We start from the raw sequence: 20,616 nt of genomic DNA, 5'->3' as shown, positions 1-20,616 counted from the left end.
AGACTGTCCAGGTCTTGCTGAACTGGTTTTGATTCTTATTCGGTATGTCCTGGTCATTGCCTGGAGGTGTGTATGCAGTAACGCTTTTCTACCACCAGATGGCACCTACCTCTTCATAAAGTGCAGTAAATGTATTTGTACGTATTTGGCTATTTCGATTAATTTGTTTAGGTGAGAATGAGGTGGTTTGGGTTGTGGCGTTTAATCTGCAGCGGTCTGGGTGCATCTGCGGGATTAAATTACGAAAAGCATGCAAGAAGGGCTTGCTTTAATAGTTCACAATTTCCATACTGTTACGTCTTTTGCTGTTCTGCTGTTTTTACTTTTCGGGTGGAGTTTACACCTTTGTGCTGTTTGATGGAAATGGCACTGGCATGCAGATGGAGATTGTGTGCGGCGGCGGAGCGTAGCCACCCTGCGGGAAACTTTTTACGTCTCCGTGCCCTGTCCTGTACGAGTCCTTGTGCAAGTGTGTCCTGTCCCCATCAGGTGGCGGTGTTCGTTACGCTGCTTGTTGCCTCAGCAGGTGGGGCTGCCCAGCTGTCGCCTTACTTTGCGGAGCAGCACGAGAAGGGGGGGTTGGTGGGGGTTTGCTGCAGCACCGCCAGAGCCGCAGTCTCGGACACTCCAGAGAGAGGAGCTGCTCGCCGCATCCCAAGGAACTGTGGGGACGACAGCGCAAGACACGCGTCACCTGCGGCGTCCAACTAGCGGAGCAGTGCGCAGCACATGTGGCCCAGCCTGGCAGCTGTCGACTGATTGGATCCGGGACTTTTAAACCCAAAGTCTTCAGAGGGGAGCCCAGTGAGACGCGGATCAAGGTGAGCGCCGGGTTCTGGGCTCTGCCACTCCGTTTTGTCATTGCGCATCGGGCCGAATCGCGCAGTTAGCTGGAGGAGCGAAAGGGGCGCGATTTGGAGGAGAACGGCGGGGCTGCTACTATATTAGGAAAATGACCTCGGCTGCCAGCTTCTCCTCTCTTGTTCTGCCGGACGGTTAAACCCCCGCCGCTGCCACCAGCACAGGACACTTAATGGAGTTAATCTGGGTAGGTAGTTTTATGCTTTTTAGGGCAAGCATGTATTTCAGAGAATAGTAAAAAAAAATCAAAAATCGCTCATATTCATAAGCATATCCTGACAGAAATACCAGTTTGCACTTCAAAAGTAAGACGAAATAAGCTCGTGTTATTAAGGAAGATCACGAAAGACTGTTAAAAGCAAAGACCCGCCGCTCACCCCCCATCAGGAACAGAACCGATTTACTGACATTTAAAAATAGGAGAAGCTCGTGAGGCCAAAGCCACGAGAGCCGTCGCGGGTTTGAGTCCCGCAGGCTGAACCGTCACGTGGCGCTTCCCGAATTGGGGATCTCATCTCTCGTGACCCGACCCGCTTGAAACGGTGAGCAGGTTTCATAAGAGGGCCTGGCTGAGATGAGGACAACTTGAATATAAATGCCCCATCCACGTCATAAGTGTGCACGCCCGCGATTTGCAGACCCGCCGCCTCATATAACGATTTGATCGCCGGTTCGACTCCCCCTTTTTTTTGTGCAGTTTGCATGTTCTCCACGTAAACGCGTGGATTTGCTCCCGCAGGCTTCTGTTAAGTAAAGCGAAGACTCTGCGTTGCGTGTGCTGGGCTCAGAAAACTGGATGAAGGGGTGCAAATATGGAGAACGCAGTGTTTAATAAGGAATGCAGAATGAGGACCCAAAAACAGATCTTGCATGTCCTTCACCACACAGCTTGACGCGCCCCTGCAAGGATGGACGGTGGTGTTCCTCCTATCAGTGGTGCAGTTTGGCAAACCTTATATAGCAAGACCCCAGGAACTGTGTGGGACACAGAAGTGACCATTAAGATTCAATCCCCTGACGTATCTGTTGATCAAAAGTAAACGATTATTAATATAATGGATGCAAGCTAATTACACCGATCGAAAACTGGAAAGTAGTCGAAAAGATTTGAAGGGGAAAGATGCTTGTAGCGCCTCTGAAGTAAAGAAGTTGAAGGACTCATGTTGCACTATCATGTGTTTTTAGATGGATAGATAGAGCTTTATTTGACTCCAGGGACATTTTTTTATTTTACAGAAGCTCTTTAAATAAATAAAAACAAAGATAAATAATTAAATTTGCACACATAGTATGGTCTGAACACACCAGAATGAATGTAAAGCAAAAAAATTCAAAAGAAAGAAAACTTCCTACTTGGCTGTCTCAGGCCCAGTGAGGTGTTATGCTGTTGGTATAAAGAAGCCCCCATAGTGCCTCTTGACACACTTCTGCTGAATAATTAATTGGCTGAAAGTCCTCAGTGTTGGTGTGTCAAAGAGAGGATGTGCAGCACTGTTCATAATGGCACTCAGTTTTGTTTTAATTCTCCTTTTCGCTACGGACTCCAGGGGGTCCTGATTGTGTCCTATAACCAAGCTTGCCCTTTAAATTAACTTATTGATCGGTGGGCCTCTCTTGAAGTGAGATCTCGCCCAGTTGTTGTCTGTCTCGAGTCTGCATGTTCTCCAGGTGTTCTTCTCACCTCCCAAAGATGTGCAGTTTAAGTCAATTGAGGCCTCGGAACTGGCCCTTGGTGTCTGAGTGTGCCCGTCACTGGACTGGCACCACATCCAGGACTGGCTCTTCCAAGTTGAGCTCAGCTACCCGCAGACCCAAAACCGGATTAGGCAGCGTCAGTAAAACGATGAGTGGATGAACAGCACATTGCTGTGCTACACTTTTATTAGCCGACACACTTAATGGGCTTCATGGCACAGAAGTTGCTCTTTGGAGATTTCAGTGTTCGGCCAACCTGGAACACTGGCCAATGTGAGAGCTTTCGACTAAGCAATGTATCCAAAATGCAAGATGCTCATCCAACAATATTTTTAATTATTATAAAAACTGTAAGTGTCTGTGGCTCAGTGCACTCCGAGTCACAGCCTGGGCACCATCTGTGTGGAGTCTGCATGTCCTCCCTGTGACTCCTGACTCTTTTTCTGGATGGCCCAGTTTTACTCCGAATTCAAAAGTTTCACTGGTGGGGTCAGTTGGTGACTTTAATCTGCTGCTATGTGTTGGGGGGGTGGGGGGGGGGGGGTGCACAGCCCTGTTGTTGGATTACAGGCTTCTGACTTCAGATCCCTGTACCCCCCGCCAGGACTGCTATTGACAAGGAGAGGAGCTTAACGTGTCGTCCACTCAACATGGAGCATTGGGCGCTTTGGCTATTTAGGGTTATACAGTATGCTTGTCGTCCTTGTGCGAGGACGTAAGAGCAGAGCCCAGGATTTGCAGGTAATGGCTGCCATGCGTGACAAATTCTTTCATGGCCATCGCTTGCCAAGTCAAGGCTCGGGTTTTCCACAGAAGTGGACAAATAGCACTTATTAGAGATCTGAAGGTCAGTTTCATGTTGTTTTTTTTGTACAATTCCATAGAAATGTTTGTTTCCTTTTGTAATTTCTTGATCATTGCATTTTAGTGACATCTACTGTTATCAAATATTTGTCCAATTTTTATAAATAAAGGTGAGCAAAGGACAAAACCTATATTTGAGAGCTGGATCTGTCTTGTGGCCAGTAGGGGGCGCATACAACACCCCTGTAAATACCAGCAAAATGATAAAAAAAAAAAAAGGTAATTCATTAATCAAAGATACACAAACAGGGTAAGGTAACAACAGAGAATGAAAAATATACACAAAATATTAGAAACATAAAGAAAGCTCTAAGTCTCTGTGCCGCCTGCCTTGTGGTGGTCCAATTTCCCAGAAAATAAAACCCCTTCCCACTTCTTCTTGTACTCCCTGCTCCCAAATCACCACAACAATGATTGGAAACAACCTTTTAAAGGAAGACTCCAACCAAAAATATTTTTTTATATCTTACTTACTCCATGTAGTTTGTAGTGATGGCCAAAAAAATGTAATCTCATGTTTTCATGCAGAATGGAGAGGCTAAAATCTCTGATATTGTAGAACCTAACGGCGACCCATACTGTACAACGACAAACCGTATCAGAAATTCCATGGAAAAAAAATCTCCTGTTACTCGTGTTGCATCATCCATGTCAAGTTGTACAGTCGAATGCTCACAATGTGCAAAACACATCCATCCATCCATTTTCCAACCCGCTGAATCCGAACACAGGGGTCACGGGGGTCTGCTGGAGCCAATCCCAGCCAACACAGGGCACAAGGCAGGAACCAATCCAGGGCAGGGTGCCAACCCACCGCAGGATACACACACACACCAAGCACACACTAGGGCCAATTTAGAATCGCCAATCCACCTAACCTGCATGTCTTTGGACTGTGGGAGGAAACCGGAGCGCCCGGAGGAAACCCACACAGACACCGGGAGAACATGCAAACTCCACGCAGGGAGGACCCGGGAAGCAAACCCAGGTCACCTAACTGCGAGATAGCAGCGCTACCACTGCGCCACCGTGCCGCCCTGCAAAACGCATATTTTTACTAAAATACTAAGAGGCTCTGCCCCCTGCTCGCTTCGCTCGCCAACCCCCAACTCTGCTGCTCGCGTATGGGGATGTTGATGTACAATTTAAACAAATTGTTATTTTCATGGGAATTGTTACATCTGCATAATAGAACTATTTTACATTACAGCGAGTTATTAACTATATTAAAAAATAGTAAAACATAATAAATTAAAAGGAAATTATGTTTCATGTTGTGTTAGAGTTATTCGTTGCATTATATATTTTCGTCCTGTTTGGCTTTGAAATTAACACGCAAATACTTTTTAAACTTACACTTTTACTGCAAAACTTCAGTAAAAACAATATTTGAAATTGACTTATCGCTATTATCACATTGAATTTTGATTCCGTGTTTGAACTTACATCGTGACAGCGCAACATATAACTGCCCGTGAGTGAATATCGTTTCTTTCTCTCTAATAAATAAACCAACTTTTTCGAATGTTTGTCCCTGTGATTTGTTAATTGTCATAGCAAAAGCTGTTCTCACGGGAAACTGTAAACGTTTTAATACGAATGGCATATCAAGATCTCCTTTGGTGTTTAATGTTATCCACGGAAGATTTACTACATTACCGTTCTTGTCGCCTGTTAAAATTTTACATGTCAGAATTGTTCGACCAATTTTGAATACAATTAATCTTGTCCTATTGCATAGCCCATCACTCCTACATAAATTACACAATAACATTACGATACATCCTTCTTTAACTCTTTGAGGGCTGAATATTTTTTCCCAAAGACAGTTTCTGAAAGCAATGTTTTCACACAGAAATCTTCATAAAATATCTTTTGCTGCATGCTGTGGCTGCCAGTTTGCCAAGAATGTGCAGCAGGCTTGCTGTCTTCATGTGCCTGGGGCGGCAGCAGCAGCAGCAGCAGCAGCGGTCATGGTTGCAATGCATTGCAAACTGGTTTCTACCTCTTATCATTGTTAAGTGGCAGTCCTACCTGGCGACCTCACATTCGTTTTCAATCACTTGTATCAAAATCATAATCTGACAAGTCATAGTCCAGTTCAGAGGTAATAATAGGCAAAACCTCGCTGACAGAGTATTTTGCTTTATGCATTTGCTTTGACCTCTCACCAGATGTCAGTCCCATTTTGGCTGTTGTTTGCGCTTTGCTATTCACGCGAGCGCAGGAAATCTCAGTCTAACCAATGAATCTAACTTTCCTTCTAGAAACAAGAGTCCAACTAAAACATAACAGTTGGTTTTGTCACTGTTTACAGTTGATTCCCATCGTCAACTCCTCCTTTTGACAAAAGTCAACATCAGCCCTGAAAGAGTTAAACAGTAATTCAGCCGGTGGATGACTGGACGGTGTTAATGGTTGTAGATATTCTACAGGATATTGTAAGTTGATGTTTTCATCTTCTGCACCATCACCACCAATTGTTTCAGCATAGTGTATTGATATGCATTTAACCAATTTGCTGTGTAACCGATCGACAATTTTCTCATTAATTCGTTTGACTTCATCATTTCTCGGTGCTAGGATTGTCCTTGTACTCATTTATTCTGTTGATAACCCTTCGGGATGAAATTCTTTAATAAGGTTTGAACATAATAAATCTTCTGTTATTGGGAACTTAAAGTGAGGAAAACTTAAAAATTTATAAGAGCTGAGAGCACAGGAAGTGTGTCTGACAAAAGCATTCACATGAATGAGAGGTGAGAGGACCGTGGGTCGTTAATCGTAAATGGCTGAGAGACTTGAAAAAATCTCTTGGCAATAGTCTTGTCTTGAGATTTTCTTTTATAATAGAGAGATATTGTTAAAAAAACACTTCCAGAAAACACTGTTATGAATGAAAATGGAATGTGCTCAGATGTGAATGAACTACCATATTTGATTCTAAAGTAAGAAATTTAAGTATCAGGAAAAAAGAAAAAAAAGTTTCCCATATAAAAACACTGATGTTTCATATTTGCACTACTTGCACCATAAGCAGCCAGTGACTCTTTTAATAAATTGCTGGCTACCGTTGTTAGAACAAATTGATCTCTCATTTGCTCAAACACTGCCTCACTCCACTTTTCCGCTCTCGCACATTACAACTGGCTTTTTCCCATGATGCTGTGCAGTGATGACATTAGAACAGTCGTGACAAGAACAGGCCTTTCTGTCCAGTAAGCTCATCCAAAATAACATCAAGTCGAGTTTTGAAGGTTCCCAAACTTCTGCTGTCTACTATACGACTTGGAAGCTTATTCCATGTGTTTATAGGTGTTTGCAAGAAGAAAAATTTCCTAACATTTGTGCTATGTCTGACCTTAATAAATGTCCTTGTGTTTTTGTTGAACTCATTTTAAGGTGACATCTGGAATCCACTGTCCTAATTCCTTTCATAATTTTCAACACTTCAGTCATGTTGCCTCTTACTCTCATTTTGCTTAAACTGAAAAGCTCAACATCTTCAGTCATTCCTCTTAATCAACCTAGTTGCTCTCCTCTGGACTTTCTCTAGTGCTGCTATGTCTTTTTTTAATTGTAATGTGGAGACTAAAACTGCTCACCATTCTCCAGATGAGGCCTCACCAGTGTGTTATACAACTTAAGCATAAACACCCTTGGTTTGTACTCCACACCTCGTGCTGCATAACCTAACGTTATATTAACCTTCTTGATTGCTTGAGTACACTACGACTCTTAGGTCCTTCTCATAAGCAGTACCCTCAAGTTTCAGACCTCCCATTATGTATTCAAATCTAACATTTCTACTTCCTACATGGAATACTTTACATTTACTTACACCTGCCATGCCTGTATTCTGTCCAAGTCCCTCCGCAAGGACTCCGCTGATTCTACATTATCTGTTCCTCCACCTAGTTTGGTATCATCAGCAAACTTGACCATCTTGTTGTTTATGTTCTTATCCAGGTCATTTGTGTGTATTAAGAAGAACAGCAGCCCCACTACTGATCCCTGAGGGATGCTACTTTTAACATCATTTAATTAGGAAAAACCTCTCACCATCACCCTCTGCTCCCTGTGTTTTAGCCATTTTTGCATCCACATACAGACCACCCCTTGAATTCCCACTTCTTTTTGTTAGATCACTAACCTTTCATGTGGTACTTTATTAAAAGCTTTCTGAAAATTAAGACCAATGATATCACATGCAACATCTCTTCTCATGCTCTTGTTGCTTCCTCGTCAAATTCCAGCATGTTCATGAAATGCATCCTTCCCCATCTATCCCATGATGACACCTATTCTAATTTGCTTGGGTTGGGATGCATGCTGAGCTTTCTGGGCTACAGTTACTTAAATCTTTACAGTTATCCTCTTCTTACAACAGGATACTATTTCCTCACTTATTGTCTTTAGGCTTTTTTGAAAAATATGCGTGAAGGGTTTATCTACGCATTTGCACTCGCTAACTTCCTTAAGCACTTGAGCACGAATTACTAACCCTGCAGTCACAGCAGCTGGGAAGTTTGAAAAGTTGCATTTTATGACATCACACCTTTCTGCTCCATTCTGTGCCTCCTGTTGGAGGTTTGGATGAAGTGTTGAGTTTGGATGTATTACTCTGCTTCTTCAAAAGTAAATTCACATTTGCTCTCATTTTTACTTGTGTTTGCATATAATAAGTACCAGTTGTGATAGCCCATGTCTGTCTGTCTGTCCACATGAAACAACTCAGCCTCTGATGGACCAATTTTGGCGAGATGTGGCACACTTATTCTTTAAAGAAATTTGTTGAGATAAATACATTTTTGCTCAGATATCTTGAGCAGATTGCTCTGTACAAAGTTTTAAAACTTCAAAATTTCCCATTGAAAAGCACTGGCAAATTTGCAAACTCATCTACCTTAAAATGGAGAAACGTTTTATGCTACTACAACTAGGAATTAGTTTACTGTTTCAATTTTACCTTGTGACTGGTTGCGTGAACTTGTATATTTTGTACATTTTCCTCTTTTACTCGCCTGACAGCTGCTAGGATGCTGTATGAGCAAGTCAGACACATGACAGAGCACATGCGCTTGCAAACAGTTCACAGAGCAGCGCCTTCTCCTGCAGCTTTGAGTAAGTTAACTATAAAGAGTGCAAAAAAAGTCATTTCTCTGCTAATAAATGTGAGCACATATAAGACTGAGTTGACTGAACAATATCATCTGCAGATTATTATTGTAAAGAACCGATGATATCAACCTACAGCTAAAAGGGGCTTGGACTGATCAGTAACACAAGAAAGCCGCCGCTGCCCTAACTGATATAAACGGGTTTAGCACTGGACAGCGGCGTCTCGAGGGGGGGACTTCAGTGACTTAAGCCCCTGATTTCTGGCGTCCGGCCCCTGATCTTTCAGTCCCAGATATGCACAAATAATCACAGCAAACCCCTGGTCTTCTTACCCATCCTGTGCCATTCTTATCCCCATTATACAATAAATCAGTTCCTTTCCAAGTTTTTACTTATTTATATAATTTTAACAATTAACTGTGTTTTAACTAATATTACAGTAGTAGCTAGATGGGGAACTTATTTCAGTTCCTTTTCCATCCATCCATTTTCTAACCCGCTGAATCCGAACACAGGGTCACGGGGGTCTGCTGGAGCCAATCCCAGCCAACACAGGGCACAAGGCAGGAAACAATCCTGGGCAGGGTGCCAACCCACCGCAGGACACACACAAACACACCCACACACCAAGCACACACTAGGGCCAATTTAAAATCGCCAATCCACCTAACCTGCATGTCTTTGGACTGTGGGAGGAAACCGGAGCACCAGGAGGAAACCCACGCAGACACGGGGAGAACATGCAAACTCCACGCAGGGAGGACCCGGGAAGCAAACCCGTCAGTTCCTTTTCTCCTTTCATATTGATACTGATTTTATGCTAGTATTAGTCATTTTGTATCAATAGATATTTTCAATTGCCAATTTTTGGATACTACTCTATTGGATATACTTACAAAAATGCTAAAAATTTAAAATTGAAAAAACAGTTAGTTACAGACCCTCCGCCACTAACACACATCAGTTGAGGCTATTTTCATATTGCTTGAATTGCAGTCTACTGTCCATGAAAGCTATTGAGCCACCATAGCCTCTCTGTGCTCCGTTTGTAATTCCATTATAAATAGATAGATAGATAGATACTTTATTAATCCCAAGGGGAAATTCACATACTCCTGCAGCAGCATACTGATACAAAAAACAATATTAAATTAAAGAGTAATAAAAATGCAGGTAAAAACAGACAATATCTTTGTATAATGTTAATGTTTACCCCCCCGAGTGGAACTGAACAGTCGCATAGTGTGAGGGAGGAATGATCTCCTCAGTCTGTCTGTGGAGCAGGACAGTGACAGCAGTCTGTCGCTGAAGCTGCTCCTCTGTCTGGAGATGACACTGTTTAGTGGATGTAGTGGATTCTCCATAATTGATAGGAGCCTGCTGAGCGCCCGTCGCTCTGCCACAGATGTCAAACTGTTCAGCTCCATTCCAACAATAGAGCCTGCCTTCCTCACCAGTTTGTCCAGGCGTGAGGCGTCTTTCTTCTTTATGCAGCCTCCCCAGCACACCACCGCGTAGAAGAGGGCGCTTGCCACAACCGTCTGATAGAACATCTGCAGCATCTTATTGCAGATGTTGAAGGACGCCAGTCTTCTAAGGAAGTATAACCAGCTCTGTCCTCTCTTACACAGAGCATCAGTATTGGCAGTCCAGTCTAATTTATCATCCAGCTGCACTCCAAGTATTTATAGGTCTGCACCATCTGCACACAGTCACCTCTGATGATCACGGGGTGTAGGAGGGGTCTGGGCCTCCTAAAATCCACCACCAGTTCCTTGGTTTTGCTGGTGTTCAGGTGTAGGTGGTTTGAGTTGCACCATTTAACAAAGTCATTGATTAGGTCCCTATACTCCTCCTCCTGCCCACTCCTGATGCAGCCCACGATAGCAGTGTTGTCAGCGAACTTTTGCATGTAGCAGGATTCCGAGTTGTATTGGAAGTCTGATGTATATAGGCTGAACAGGACCGGAGAAAGTACAGTCCCCTGTGGCGCTCCTGTGTTGCTGACCACAATGTCAGACGTGCAGTTCCCGAGACGCACATACTGAGGTCTGTCTTTAAGATAGTCCACGATCCATGCCACCAGGTATGAATCTACTCCCCATCTCTGTCAGCTTGTCCCTAAGGAGCCGAGGTTGGATGGTGTTGAAGGCGCTAGAGAAGTCTAGAAACATAATTCTTACAGCACCACTGCCTCTGTCCAAGTGAGAGAGGGATCGGTGTAGCATATTAGTGATGGCATCCTCCGCTCCCACCTTCTCCTGGCATGCGAACTGCAGAGGGTCGAGGGTGTGGCGGACCTGTGGACTCAGGTGGTGAAGCAGCAGCCCCTCCATGGTCTTCATCGCATGTGACGTCAGATCGACAGGCCGGAAGTCGTTCAGCTCACTAGGATGTGATACCTTTGTAAAGTGCTGTTTAAAAGTACATATTTAATGCCATCTCTTAACACATGAAATTGCATTCTATTATTGCTATTACTTTTGAATATGACTCATTGTTACAAAACTAGTTAATAAAAAAATGTAATAACTGATTTTTTCATATCAATCAACTTAGTCACCGAACACACCTGAATGTTACGCAGTGAGTACATTGGTGGAAATCTGATTGATGTAAATGCCGTGTAATCATCTCAGCTGATACGTTTTTTTAAAATTTCATATAATAAAATGGGATGAGAATTTGGGATTCCATAGCAACCCAACGAAACTGAGTAGCAAAATTGTTCCCCAGTTTTTCATGTGAAGCTCCTATTTCCCATCCATCACACACCCGGTGCACATCCACAAACACAAAACCTATGCAGTGATTGTGAGGAAGAGTGTGTGACAGTCGTGTGGATAATCTATGTATGCGAACGCTTCAAAAGTGAATCCAACATTGTTCTCAAGGACAAAATGTGCTTACTACAATTCAAATAGCAGTTGCTGTCATTTGTCCTCAGTCTGGCTCAGTGTGATTTTGAAGCAGATTCCCCTCCTTTTTTGTGTTTATGCCATGATGGGTGAAGACCCCTTGTGTGAGATTTTCTGAAGGGAATAATGAGCAATGCTGCTCCTTGACATCAGTGACCTGTGTTTGCCCCTCTTTTACTAGATTTTTTGTTGTAACATTTAACAATTATCTGTGACAGATATTGGAACAACTTAACTCTTAGGTGTTTGGTTGACAGAATTGCTTCCTCGCATTTGGAGAACCTCTGGATGTTCTTATAGTGCCAGCCTGTGTCACAGAAGCTGATAAGTGGAACATCAAGTTGAGAGGGTCGTGTACACTACACTTGGGTCGTCCCACACCCTGATCTCTGATTTCCGAGTTATTCATTGTGGATAATTCCAAAAAAAAACATTCTTTAAAAACGTTTGGACTCACCCTTAATCATCTCAAAGCTATTCCTTGAACCTCAGGCTTCTTTTTCTGCTGCCATGTTTTTGTGTAGTTGCCATTTTTCTAAAACATTTAATTTCTTCTTCTTCAATCATTCTGTTGCAAATGTCCTTGTATTTGGGCTCATTGTCTTGCTGTGTAATGCAGATGATGAATCTCTAGCCTATTTTCATTTGAATTTCTAACACAAGTCCAAATTCATTATTATTTATTGATGTCTCAGAGAATGTCCCCTGGCTATGTCATCACCATTAACGTTCATTCAGTGATGGCCTTCAGATGTCTTCTGATCATGTCACTCCTACTACTATACCTAACAGCCGGGATGACAGAGCCTCTCACTGTGGGCTATAAGCTTTACCAAGGGGCCCATAGAGCATAGAAAGGCTTGATTTGGAATTGTCTGTTGTCCAGATTTGAACCCAGGACTCTGGAGCAGCACGAACCAGTGTGCCAACCCAATTCCATTGCCCCAGGTCAGTATTTGTCAAGTTCAGTCCAGGAGACCTTCATGACTGAGGGTTTTTATTCCAACCAACTTCACAATTGGCCCGTCATCCTTACTTTCAGTTGATCTCATTGTTGACTTAAGTGGAATTGAACCACCAGTTCTGTCTAAAGCCATGGCTGCCTGTCTGCAACCATATGACCCAGGAAGTGAATGCCCTTATCATCCTGGAATTTACAAGTATGGAGATGGCCATCTGGTTTGGGTGAAGGTTAGCTGTTGTGCAGTAGTGCAGCCATGATTGTTAACTGAATGGGGATGTATTCCTGAGGTTTTTAAACGGCACATGTGGACAGGAGTCTCCTTCTGGTCAGGCAGGGGTGAGCCTTGACTTTAGTTAGGCCCATTCAGTTACATTTGGGCCCTGACTTCTATACTTCACCAGCTCCATTTCTTCAGCACTCCCTTACGTTGTTTTAAGAGGTGCTCTGCTCTGAATCAGACTGGCACCCAGAGGTTCCCCAGTTTCTGTGCTTTGTAGGGATTTGGCACAGCACAGTGGCATACTGCCGACTCAAAGTGCCACTTTGAAACCTGGGGAGTTTACACGTTCTCCCTGTGTTTGTGGAGGCCTCTTCTGGGCACTTCAGTCCAAAGGCTGTGAATGTGTGTGAGTGTTTGGGACTTGAGTGTGCACTTCTTTGTTGTCATGCAGTGTCACTCAGGTCTTCTGCGTCCTATAGAGTCCACCTATGGGTCACAATCTTCATTTATACAGCACCTGTCATGGCAGTAACAGCGACATTTATTTCTATAGCAGGTTTTCATACAAAAAATATCACTCAAATTGCTTTAAAAGATGTCAACAAAAAGTATTTAAAAAAAAAGAAAAATATAAAAAATTGATAAGAATAGGAATGAACAAATGGCACACTAAAATTAGTAAATAGGAATTAATCAACACACACTTACATAACACATATATACAAGTCGTAGATAAAGCAGACTCCTTATTTGTAGATTTGTTTTCTAAAGATGAATCTGATGCTATGGTCAGATGGCTGGGGAAGAAAGAAATATTTAAAAAAAAAAAAAACCCACTTGAGGCAAGGTGCTGGAGACAGGAAAAAAATCTGCAGGGGTCCCAAGGCCAAAAGACCACTCAGTCAGTCAGTCAGTCAGTCAGTCAGTCAGTCAGTCAGTCAGTCATTCTCCAACCCGCTATATCCTAACACAGGGTCACGGGGATCTGCTGGAGCCAATCCCAGCCAGCACAGGGTGCAAAGCAGGAACAAATCCCCAGGCAGGGCGCCAGCCCACCACAGAGACCACTCAGTCATCACTGGGAATTCTACCCAACATAAATATGCTCAGAGGATTCATTGCATTGGGTCTCGTACATCACAGGCAGCTGCACAGGACTTTGATCAGCTGGTGGCACAAAATGTCACCACAGTAAAACAGACAGTAGAGATTAATCACGATTGCAGATTAAGGAAGAATATGATAGCTCTATGCATGTATAATCTATTAGAAATAAAATTAACATACTGCTATGAGAAAATGGGTTTTTAGGAGTTTTAAAAAATGGCCCTTGTTGTTAGCCTGGGGTATCTGTATCAGGTTTTGGTGCATAACAGCAAAAGGCCCCCTTCTTTTATGGTTAGCTCTTGGAATAATAAGCAAACCACTATTAGAAGATCAAACGTTACAACTAGGAATATAAGGGGACAGCCATTACAAAATATACAAAGCAAAATTATTCAGAGCTTTATGTACCATTAGCTGTATTTTAAAATTAAATCAAAAGGACACTGGTAACCAGTGTAATGATGCCAAGACTGGTAAGCGGTGTTTAGGCTTTCTTTTTCTGGTTAAGATTGTTGCTGCTTCATTCTGAACTAACTGCAGTTGATTGATGTCTTTCTTAGGTGGTCCTGTTAGGGGAGTGCATTGCAGTACTCGCATTATTCTCTTCTCGCATTATTTTCTTCCAAGGTTCCCTAAGCCAGAACAAAGATCCTCATGCCATCCCCCAATAAATTAAACTTAAAACAAAGCAAAATTATAGTCAAATGCTTTGGGAGTGTCAATCTGCCTTGGGTACCTCCTGGTGTAAAACTAATCCTGTCCGGGCTATGAACACATTAATTCACTTTTGCACTGAAACTAAGTCCAACTTTTAGTGAACTGTAAAACTAAAGGGTAGTCTCCTCCATGAAAAAGTTAGAGAACCACAAGGAGGAAAAAAGGGGACACTACTAGGAATGGAGACTAAAGGGTAGCTTTTATAGCCTTCTAGGAACTCAATGTCCTCATATCCCTCATAACTATCAGTTTCGGACCCTTAGAATTTTTTTATTCTATAGTCCCCCCATGGTGGGGTCCTGCTGTCCCACAGTTTGAGAAGCACTGACCTAGTCAATTAAAAAAAAGTAAGATTTAATTTCTCAGAAATAAGAGGTCTAACTTCTGCAATGTTCCTTAAATGTAAAAATGCAGTCCTAGTAATCTGGTTAATGTGTGATTTAAAGCAGGCATGTCAAACACGCGGCCCCCGGGCCGCATGCGGCCCGCAATAGAAATCTGTGCGGCCCGCATGACAGATCCTAGTTAGCACTAAACTTGTGATTGAATCATTCTGCATCTTCGGTGTTACTTATTGACTTTTCTTACTTCTGCCTTCTGACAAAAGCGTGTTTTCCCATGGCATTACGGTACCGAAAACGTCATCTGCTAGTATAGCCATGAGCCTTGACCAAATTTAATGAGCCGCGACATCGCAACTGAAGTGCTAGGCTGCACCAGCCTGGCAGCAGGGGCGGCCTTTGGCATGTGCAAACTGTGTACCTGCACAGGGCCACCACGCCAATATATATTGAATATAAAACAGAAAGAGAAAATAACGACACACAGCTGACGGCGATGTGGCCGAAAAACATTGTGTTTCTTGTTAATTAGTACGCTGTATTTACAAATGTCGCTAGAGTTGGAGCAGTAAGCTATATGTAGTATTATAACGTTCTGCCATAATTAGAATATCATGGGCCACCACTTGGTTTTCAAGTTATGGACATGCGTATATAGAAGCGTGTCATGAGCACGAGGCGGCTATGCAGTGTCCGCAACGGATGTGGCCATCTGCCATGCATAAGATACCGTATTGACATTGGCGGGCGAAGGGGCCACCGATTCTTTCTCTACCCAGGGCCGCCACGAGCCTAGAGCCGCCCCTGGCAGGCTACACTACTGGCTGGGCTGCTGAGACTGGCCACTGGGCAGAACTGACCATCACGAGTAGTAATAGCTCGCATATTTTCACATTTTTTGCTCTAGTTTTATGTAATTTTGTGCTAGTATTGTAACAAACAGTTAGTGCAGACTACAGCTGAAGATCTGAAGTGGACGCGAGAAGTTGGTGAGTTGTTTATTAACAAATTTTTGTGATTTTGAGTTTGTAAAATTAGTGTAGGTCAGGGGGCTTTTTGCATATCGGCTTATTTTACAATATAAACTTTGAAGTAAACTTAGTAAAGTAAAATTTGATTTTTGGAGGATTTGTTTTCCAACTTGAATTACTGAGCAATGAATTCAGTGAGCATTTTCGTGATTTCAGTTCACACGAACAGGACTTTGCGCTGTTTACGTAACCATACTCTTACAACACTGAGAATGCTCCTGAGAATATCCAAATGGGATTGATTGAAGTGCAGTCACATTCTATTCTGAAGGCAAAATACAACGAAGTTGGTGTGCCAGGGTTGTATGCTTACCTTCCACCCTCGTATGTGCAGATCCGTAAGTTGGCATCGAGAGTACTGTCTACGTTCGGAAGCACTTACCATTGTGAGCAATTGTTTTTGTTAATGAAAGCTACCAAAACCCCACATCGCTCAAGACTTACCGTCGAGCACCTTTCATCCCTCATAAAAGTTGCAGCTGCACAAGATTTCAAGCCTGATATTGACGAACTGGTTACTAAAAAGAGATGCCAAGTGTCGGGACAAAAGAAATAAATCTCACACTGTAATAATATAATATAATGAATATAATATAATAAGGACCTAGCTAAGAGGCTAAGACTTTAATTGTACGCTGTTGAACGGAGATGGTATGGAAATAAATTGCTTTTCTTTAAACTTTAAGTGTTACATTTTTTAAAGTTTTCAGTATTGGAAAGAAAGCTACAGTAACTTTGTATAATAGTATAATAGTATTTGTTACAGTGTGGCCCGCTGACGCACGTATGGCAGTCGAAGCGGCCCACCAATGGTAGTGAGTTTGACATGCCTGACTTAAAGTATAGGTCAGAGGCCATGACTACACTTTCATTCCTTACTCTCCCCTTGCCTTTCAATGCTAAGGGATCACATTTATTTCTAAGACCCTCACTATTGTCTGTTTTTTCCTTACTAAGCTTGAGGAAATGACTACTCATCCATTTGGAAATACAAGACAGACATCGGATCTGAGGGCCTAAAGCTTCAAGAGTAGTTCACTCTCTTTGAATTCCAAGCTAATTCTGATATTTACTAGGATGGATTATTATACCCCAAACCATTATAGGTTTTGTATTGTGATGTCTCAGGCTGAAGCCTGCAGAACTATGAGGGCTGGGTGTGTGTGCCATAACTTGTGATTTCACCAAACAATGTGGCATAGGTAGGTGGTAAATAGTGGGGGGCACTGAAAGTGGTCTAAAACAACTGCCAAATCAAATTGATGTACTGTGCAATTAACAGATAATGGCATGTCAACATGATTTTACAGCTAACTAAAGTGCAGCGCCTTTTTAATGAAACAAAGACCATCATACAGTATCTGCGTCAACCATCCACTTTCAGAAATATCAGATGAAAGCCTCTCTTCCTTCTAGAACTCTCCCCGGCATGTCCAACACATTAGTGTTTCTTTACATCTGAAAATGTCAATAACAGTGGTTGGAAGATATGATAGCGGAATTCTGCAGAACTCCATTTTATAGCAGGGGAGGGGAGTGTCTTTGAGAGGTATGTATAGTGGGATTTAATGCTCCCTGTTGGCCTGTGGCATCGACAAGGGCTCTGAGAAGTGAGTCCACCTACCAGAAAAGACAAACGCCACCTTGAAGTGATGATATCCAGATATAAAAAAATGGCAGGTCACAGAAACAGAAAATACAGACAAGACAGTAGAGAATCAGCAGCACAAAATGGTGAGGGTATAAAAAGGATAACGTAAAACTAGCTATGCTACCCATCTAAGACGTGTTGAAATCTCGGTTATCAATGTAGACTTCATTGTTAACGTTTACAGTACACCATGCATTGTGTATTTCTCTGTTATATGCCATATGTTGTTATATGTTGTGCCATCTGTTGGATGACAAATTCAATGCATTTTATTACAAAAAACATTTGTGATGCGTCATCTTTGGAATGACAGAAACATAGCAATGCAACTGACACAAAGACGTTCCATTATTATTTAGGTGGATGTGACTTGTGAAGAGCAGTTCAACCATGAAGGTGGTGTGTATGTGTGTGTGTGAGTGGATGTGCAGATTTTCACCCAGTGGGTGTCAAGTTTTGTGTTCTCGCCAGTACCCAGTATTCTGTATATATTCACGTTTAATGAGATGAGCAACAGGAAATCGTTAAAGTTCTAGAGGTCATGCCAGTCTACAAGCAATGGCAGACAATGAGGCGACTTGATTCAGAGTAAATGAAAGAATGGATGGGAAAACTGGAGCAAATAGGTTGAACAGAAGTGGCACAGTGCGTAAAGCTACTGCGTCACAGCTCTGGAGACTGATAACCCACCCTGGCCAGTGTCTGATTTTCATAAGGTACAAAGGCATGGCTGGCTGTAAGCCGTGTTATCACACAAGCTGTTTATTTTAGCTACAAGATCAGATAGAAACAATGGTGTTATTTTTAGGCATCATGTTATTAAAGATCTCTGGCCAAGATATTTTCTTCGTGTGTCATTACAGAACGAGTCTCAGTAGAAAGGCATAACCCTTGTATCCTCAGTGCCAAGTCTGTGCCATGTTGTCCTTTAAACCCATCAGCATGCCATCTGAACAGTCTGCAGCTCATATTGCTTTTTGTCCCATTAAGCACCACTTTCATGCCACCAGGCTGAGGTTTCATCCCTTTGTTGTGGTTTGTCTCCCCCCTGGAGGCTACCCATAGCATATCTCACACCTCCTTTCTTCCTGATAGTTCTGAGCCATCAAAGTTCTGTTAACTCTGTGGCATTTGACTTTTGTGACCTCCAGATCTGATCTCTTCTTTGCTGCTGAACACTTTGTCCCAGTCTTTAGTGCAGCACGGTTACTGATGTGGCCCATTTCACGGTGGTCCCTCTCTGCAATTGGTACCATCTGCCTGAAGTTTCACTAGAATGCACCTCTAACAACTTCTCCTTTCTCTTTTTGTTCCTGCAGTGACTTTGCTGTGTCCCCACCCAAGCAGGCATGAGCCGTCGGGTTGTGCGCCAAAGTAAATTCCGGCATGTTTTTGGGCAGCCACTGAAAGCTGACCAATCCTATGAGGACATCCGGGTTTCCAGAGTGACATGGGACAGTTCCTTCTGTGCTGTGAACCCCAAATTCCTGGCCATCATTGTGGAGTCGGGAGGTGGAGGGGCCTTCCTAGTTGTGCCTCTTTCCAAGGTGAGTCTCTCCGGCTGCTTCATTTCATTTGTACATGCCAGTCAGATTGGGCACTGCCAAGTTGGAGTTAGTAATGTGCACAGTTAAGTATCTGCATGCTATGAATGTCATCAAAATGCTAAGTAATGGAAGTCTTCTGAGGTGTTCAAAGGGCACTGGAAACTGCCACCAAGATAGGGCTAATGGTTACATGACAAACAGCCTGTTGGGTAGTCAGGGTGCATTGAGCTTAGAGGAAGGTATAAATTCCATCTCTATCGTGGTATTAATTTTACTTTTTATTGTTAGTATTTTTCATTTTGTAAGACACATGTCAATGAAGGACATGTCTGGAGTTCGTTCCCATCTCTCCTGCTGGGCCTCACTGGATGCCATTGCCAGTTTCAGGATCTGTGGTTCAGATTTTTAGTTCTTTTGATGAATGTGCCACTCATTTGAATCTCTGCCTACTGTTGGTTCTCAGTGCCTTGTGAACTTGTGGTCTGAGTAAGGAGAATGTTGGTAGTTGGTTTGCTTGCCCTGTAGGTGTACCATGAGTTGTCTGGCCAGTGGCAGGGGCCAGCCTCTCAGCCTACTTTGATATGTCACTGTTATCAAATGGCTCCTGTGTTTCAGATTTGATTCTGTGTGTGATAATGAGGACCACTGCGCAGATTATCTGTTGGCTCCATTTTCCTGTCTGGACACCGTGGGTGCTGGTGTTTGTATTTCATTGGGCATTAACTTCTGAGATCAGGCTTTCCTCCCATTCGTCTTTTGGGTGGCCAGCAGGTTTTTAATGGACTGCATTCTGTGTGCCCTTAGCCTCTTGTCTTCATGGCGTCTGCCACTATTGAGAAATTTCTCTGGGCCTACAATCCTCACAGCCAGGGTGGGCTCTAGCTTTTTTGTTTCACACAAATCACAGAGTCTTGAAGGCAATACATATTATTGCAGGTTGCAGAGAGTTGTGGGATGGCTGTGGAATACCCACTTGGAGATTCACACGAGTCGTAGATCAAAGAATGTGGGCGAGGAGTGATGTTTTTGTTTGACGTTTTCAAGCGTGTCACACAGAAACGTCAGACTGAAGAGTGATGGGTGAATCCCGATTGGAGATTCGTGTGAGCTGAACTTGGATGTCATACCGAAGAGTCTGCGAAAATATGGTCAAGATCACCCGAAACCACCACCTCCCAACTTCAACGACTAACAAAATGCCGACCGCAGAACACTTTGCCATCGTAGGTGACCACCTAGTTAGCTTGCCCTGCTCACATCTTCACACAGAGTGGCTGGCTACGAACTCGGGGACATGCTTATCCAGTTAAGCTAAAGGGAGATCTCCACCCTAATAAGCAAAACAGTCCCCTGACTTGTAACAACTGTGAAGGTGTCATATTTGTCAGAACGTTGTCTCTCTTGCTCTCTTTTTCCAGCTTTGCTGAATCTCACTACAGCATCCCTGTCTGGGTATGCATTCAGTATTTACTATGGGGTCTTGAGCTACCTGCTTAATTACTTTAGAGTCATTTAGGTATCGTCTTCAGCCAGTCATCAGCATTAAGATCTGCTTTCCAGGTCAACGGTTTTTATGAGT

At 43.0% G+C, this 20,616-nt stretch overlaps 1 protein-coding gene across 1 annotated transcript in view; it reads left to right on the top strand.

Annotated features, from left to right (window-relative positions):
• Positions 1 to 581: 581 nt before the first annotated feature.
• The window catches only part of coro6 (coronin 6), a 55,516-nt gene continuing 35,481 nt past the window's right edge, over positions 582 to 20,616 (top strand). The window contains exons 1-2 of the mRNA XM_028806671.2: positions 582 to 821; positions 18,810 to 19,037. Of these exons, the coding sequence (XP_028662504.1) occupies positions 18,840 to 19,037 (198 nt within the window). The 5' untranslated portion in view covers positions 582 to 821; positions 18,810 to 18,839. The remainder of the gene's footprint in view (positions 822 to 18,809; positions 19,038 to 20,616) is intronic.

The sequence above is a fragment of the Erpetoichthys calabaricus genome, chromosome 8, assembly GCF_900747795.2.
Source record: "Erpetoichthys calabaricus chromosome 8, fErpCal1.3, whole genome shotgun sequence".
NCBI lineage: Eukaryota > Metazoa > Chordata > Cladistia > Polypteriformes > Polypteridae > Erpetoichthys > Erpetoichthys calabaricus.
This window is presented reverse-complemented; position numbering and strand designations above follow the sequence as displayed.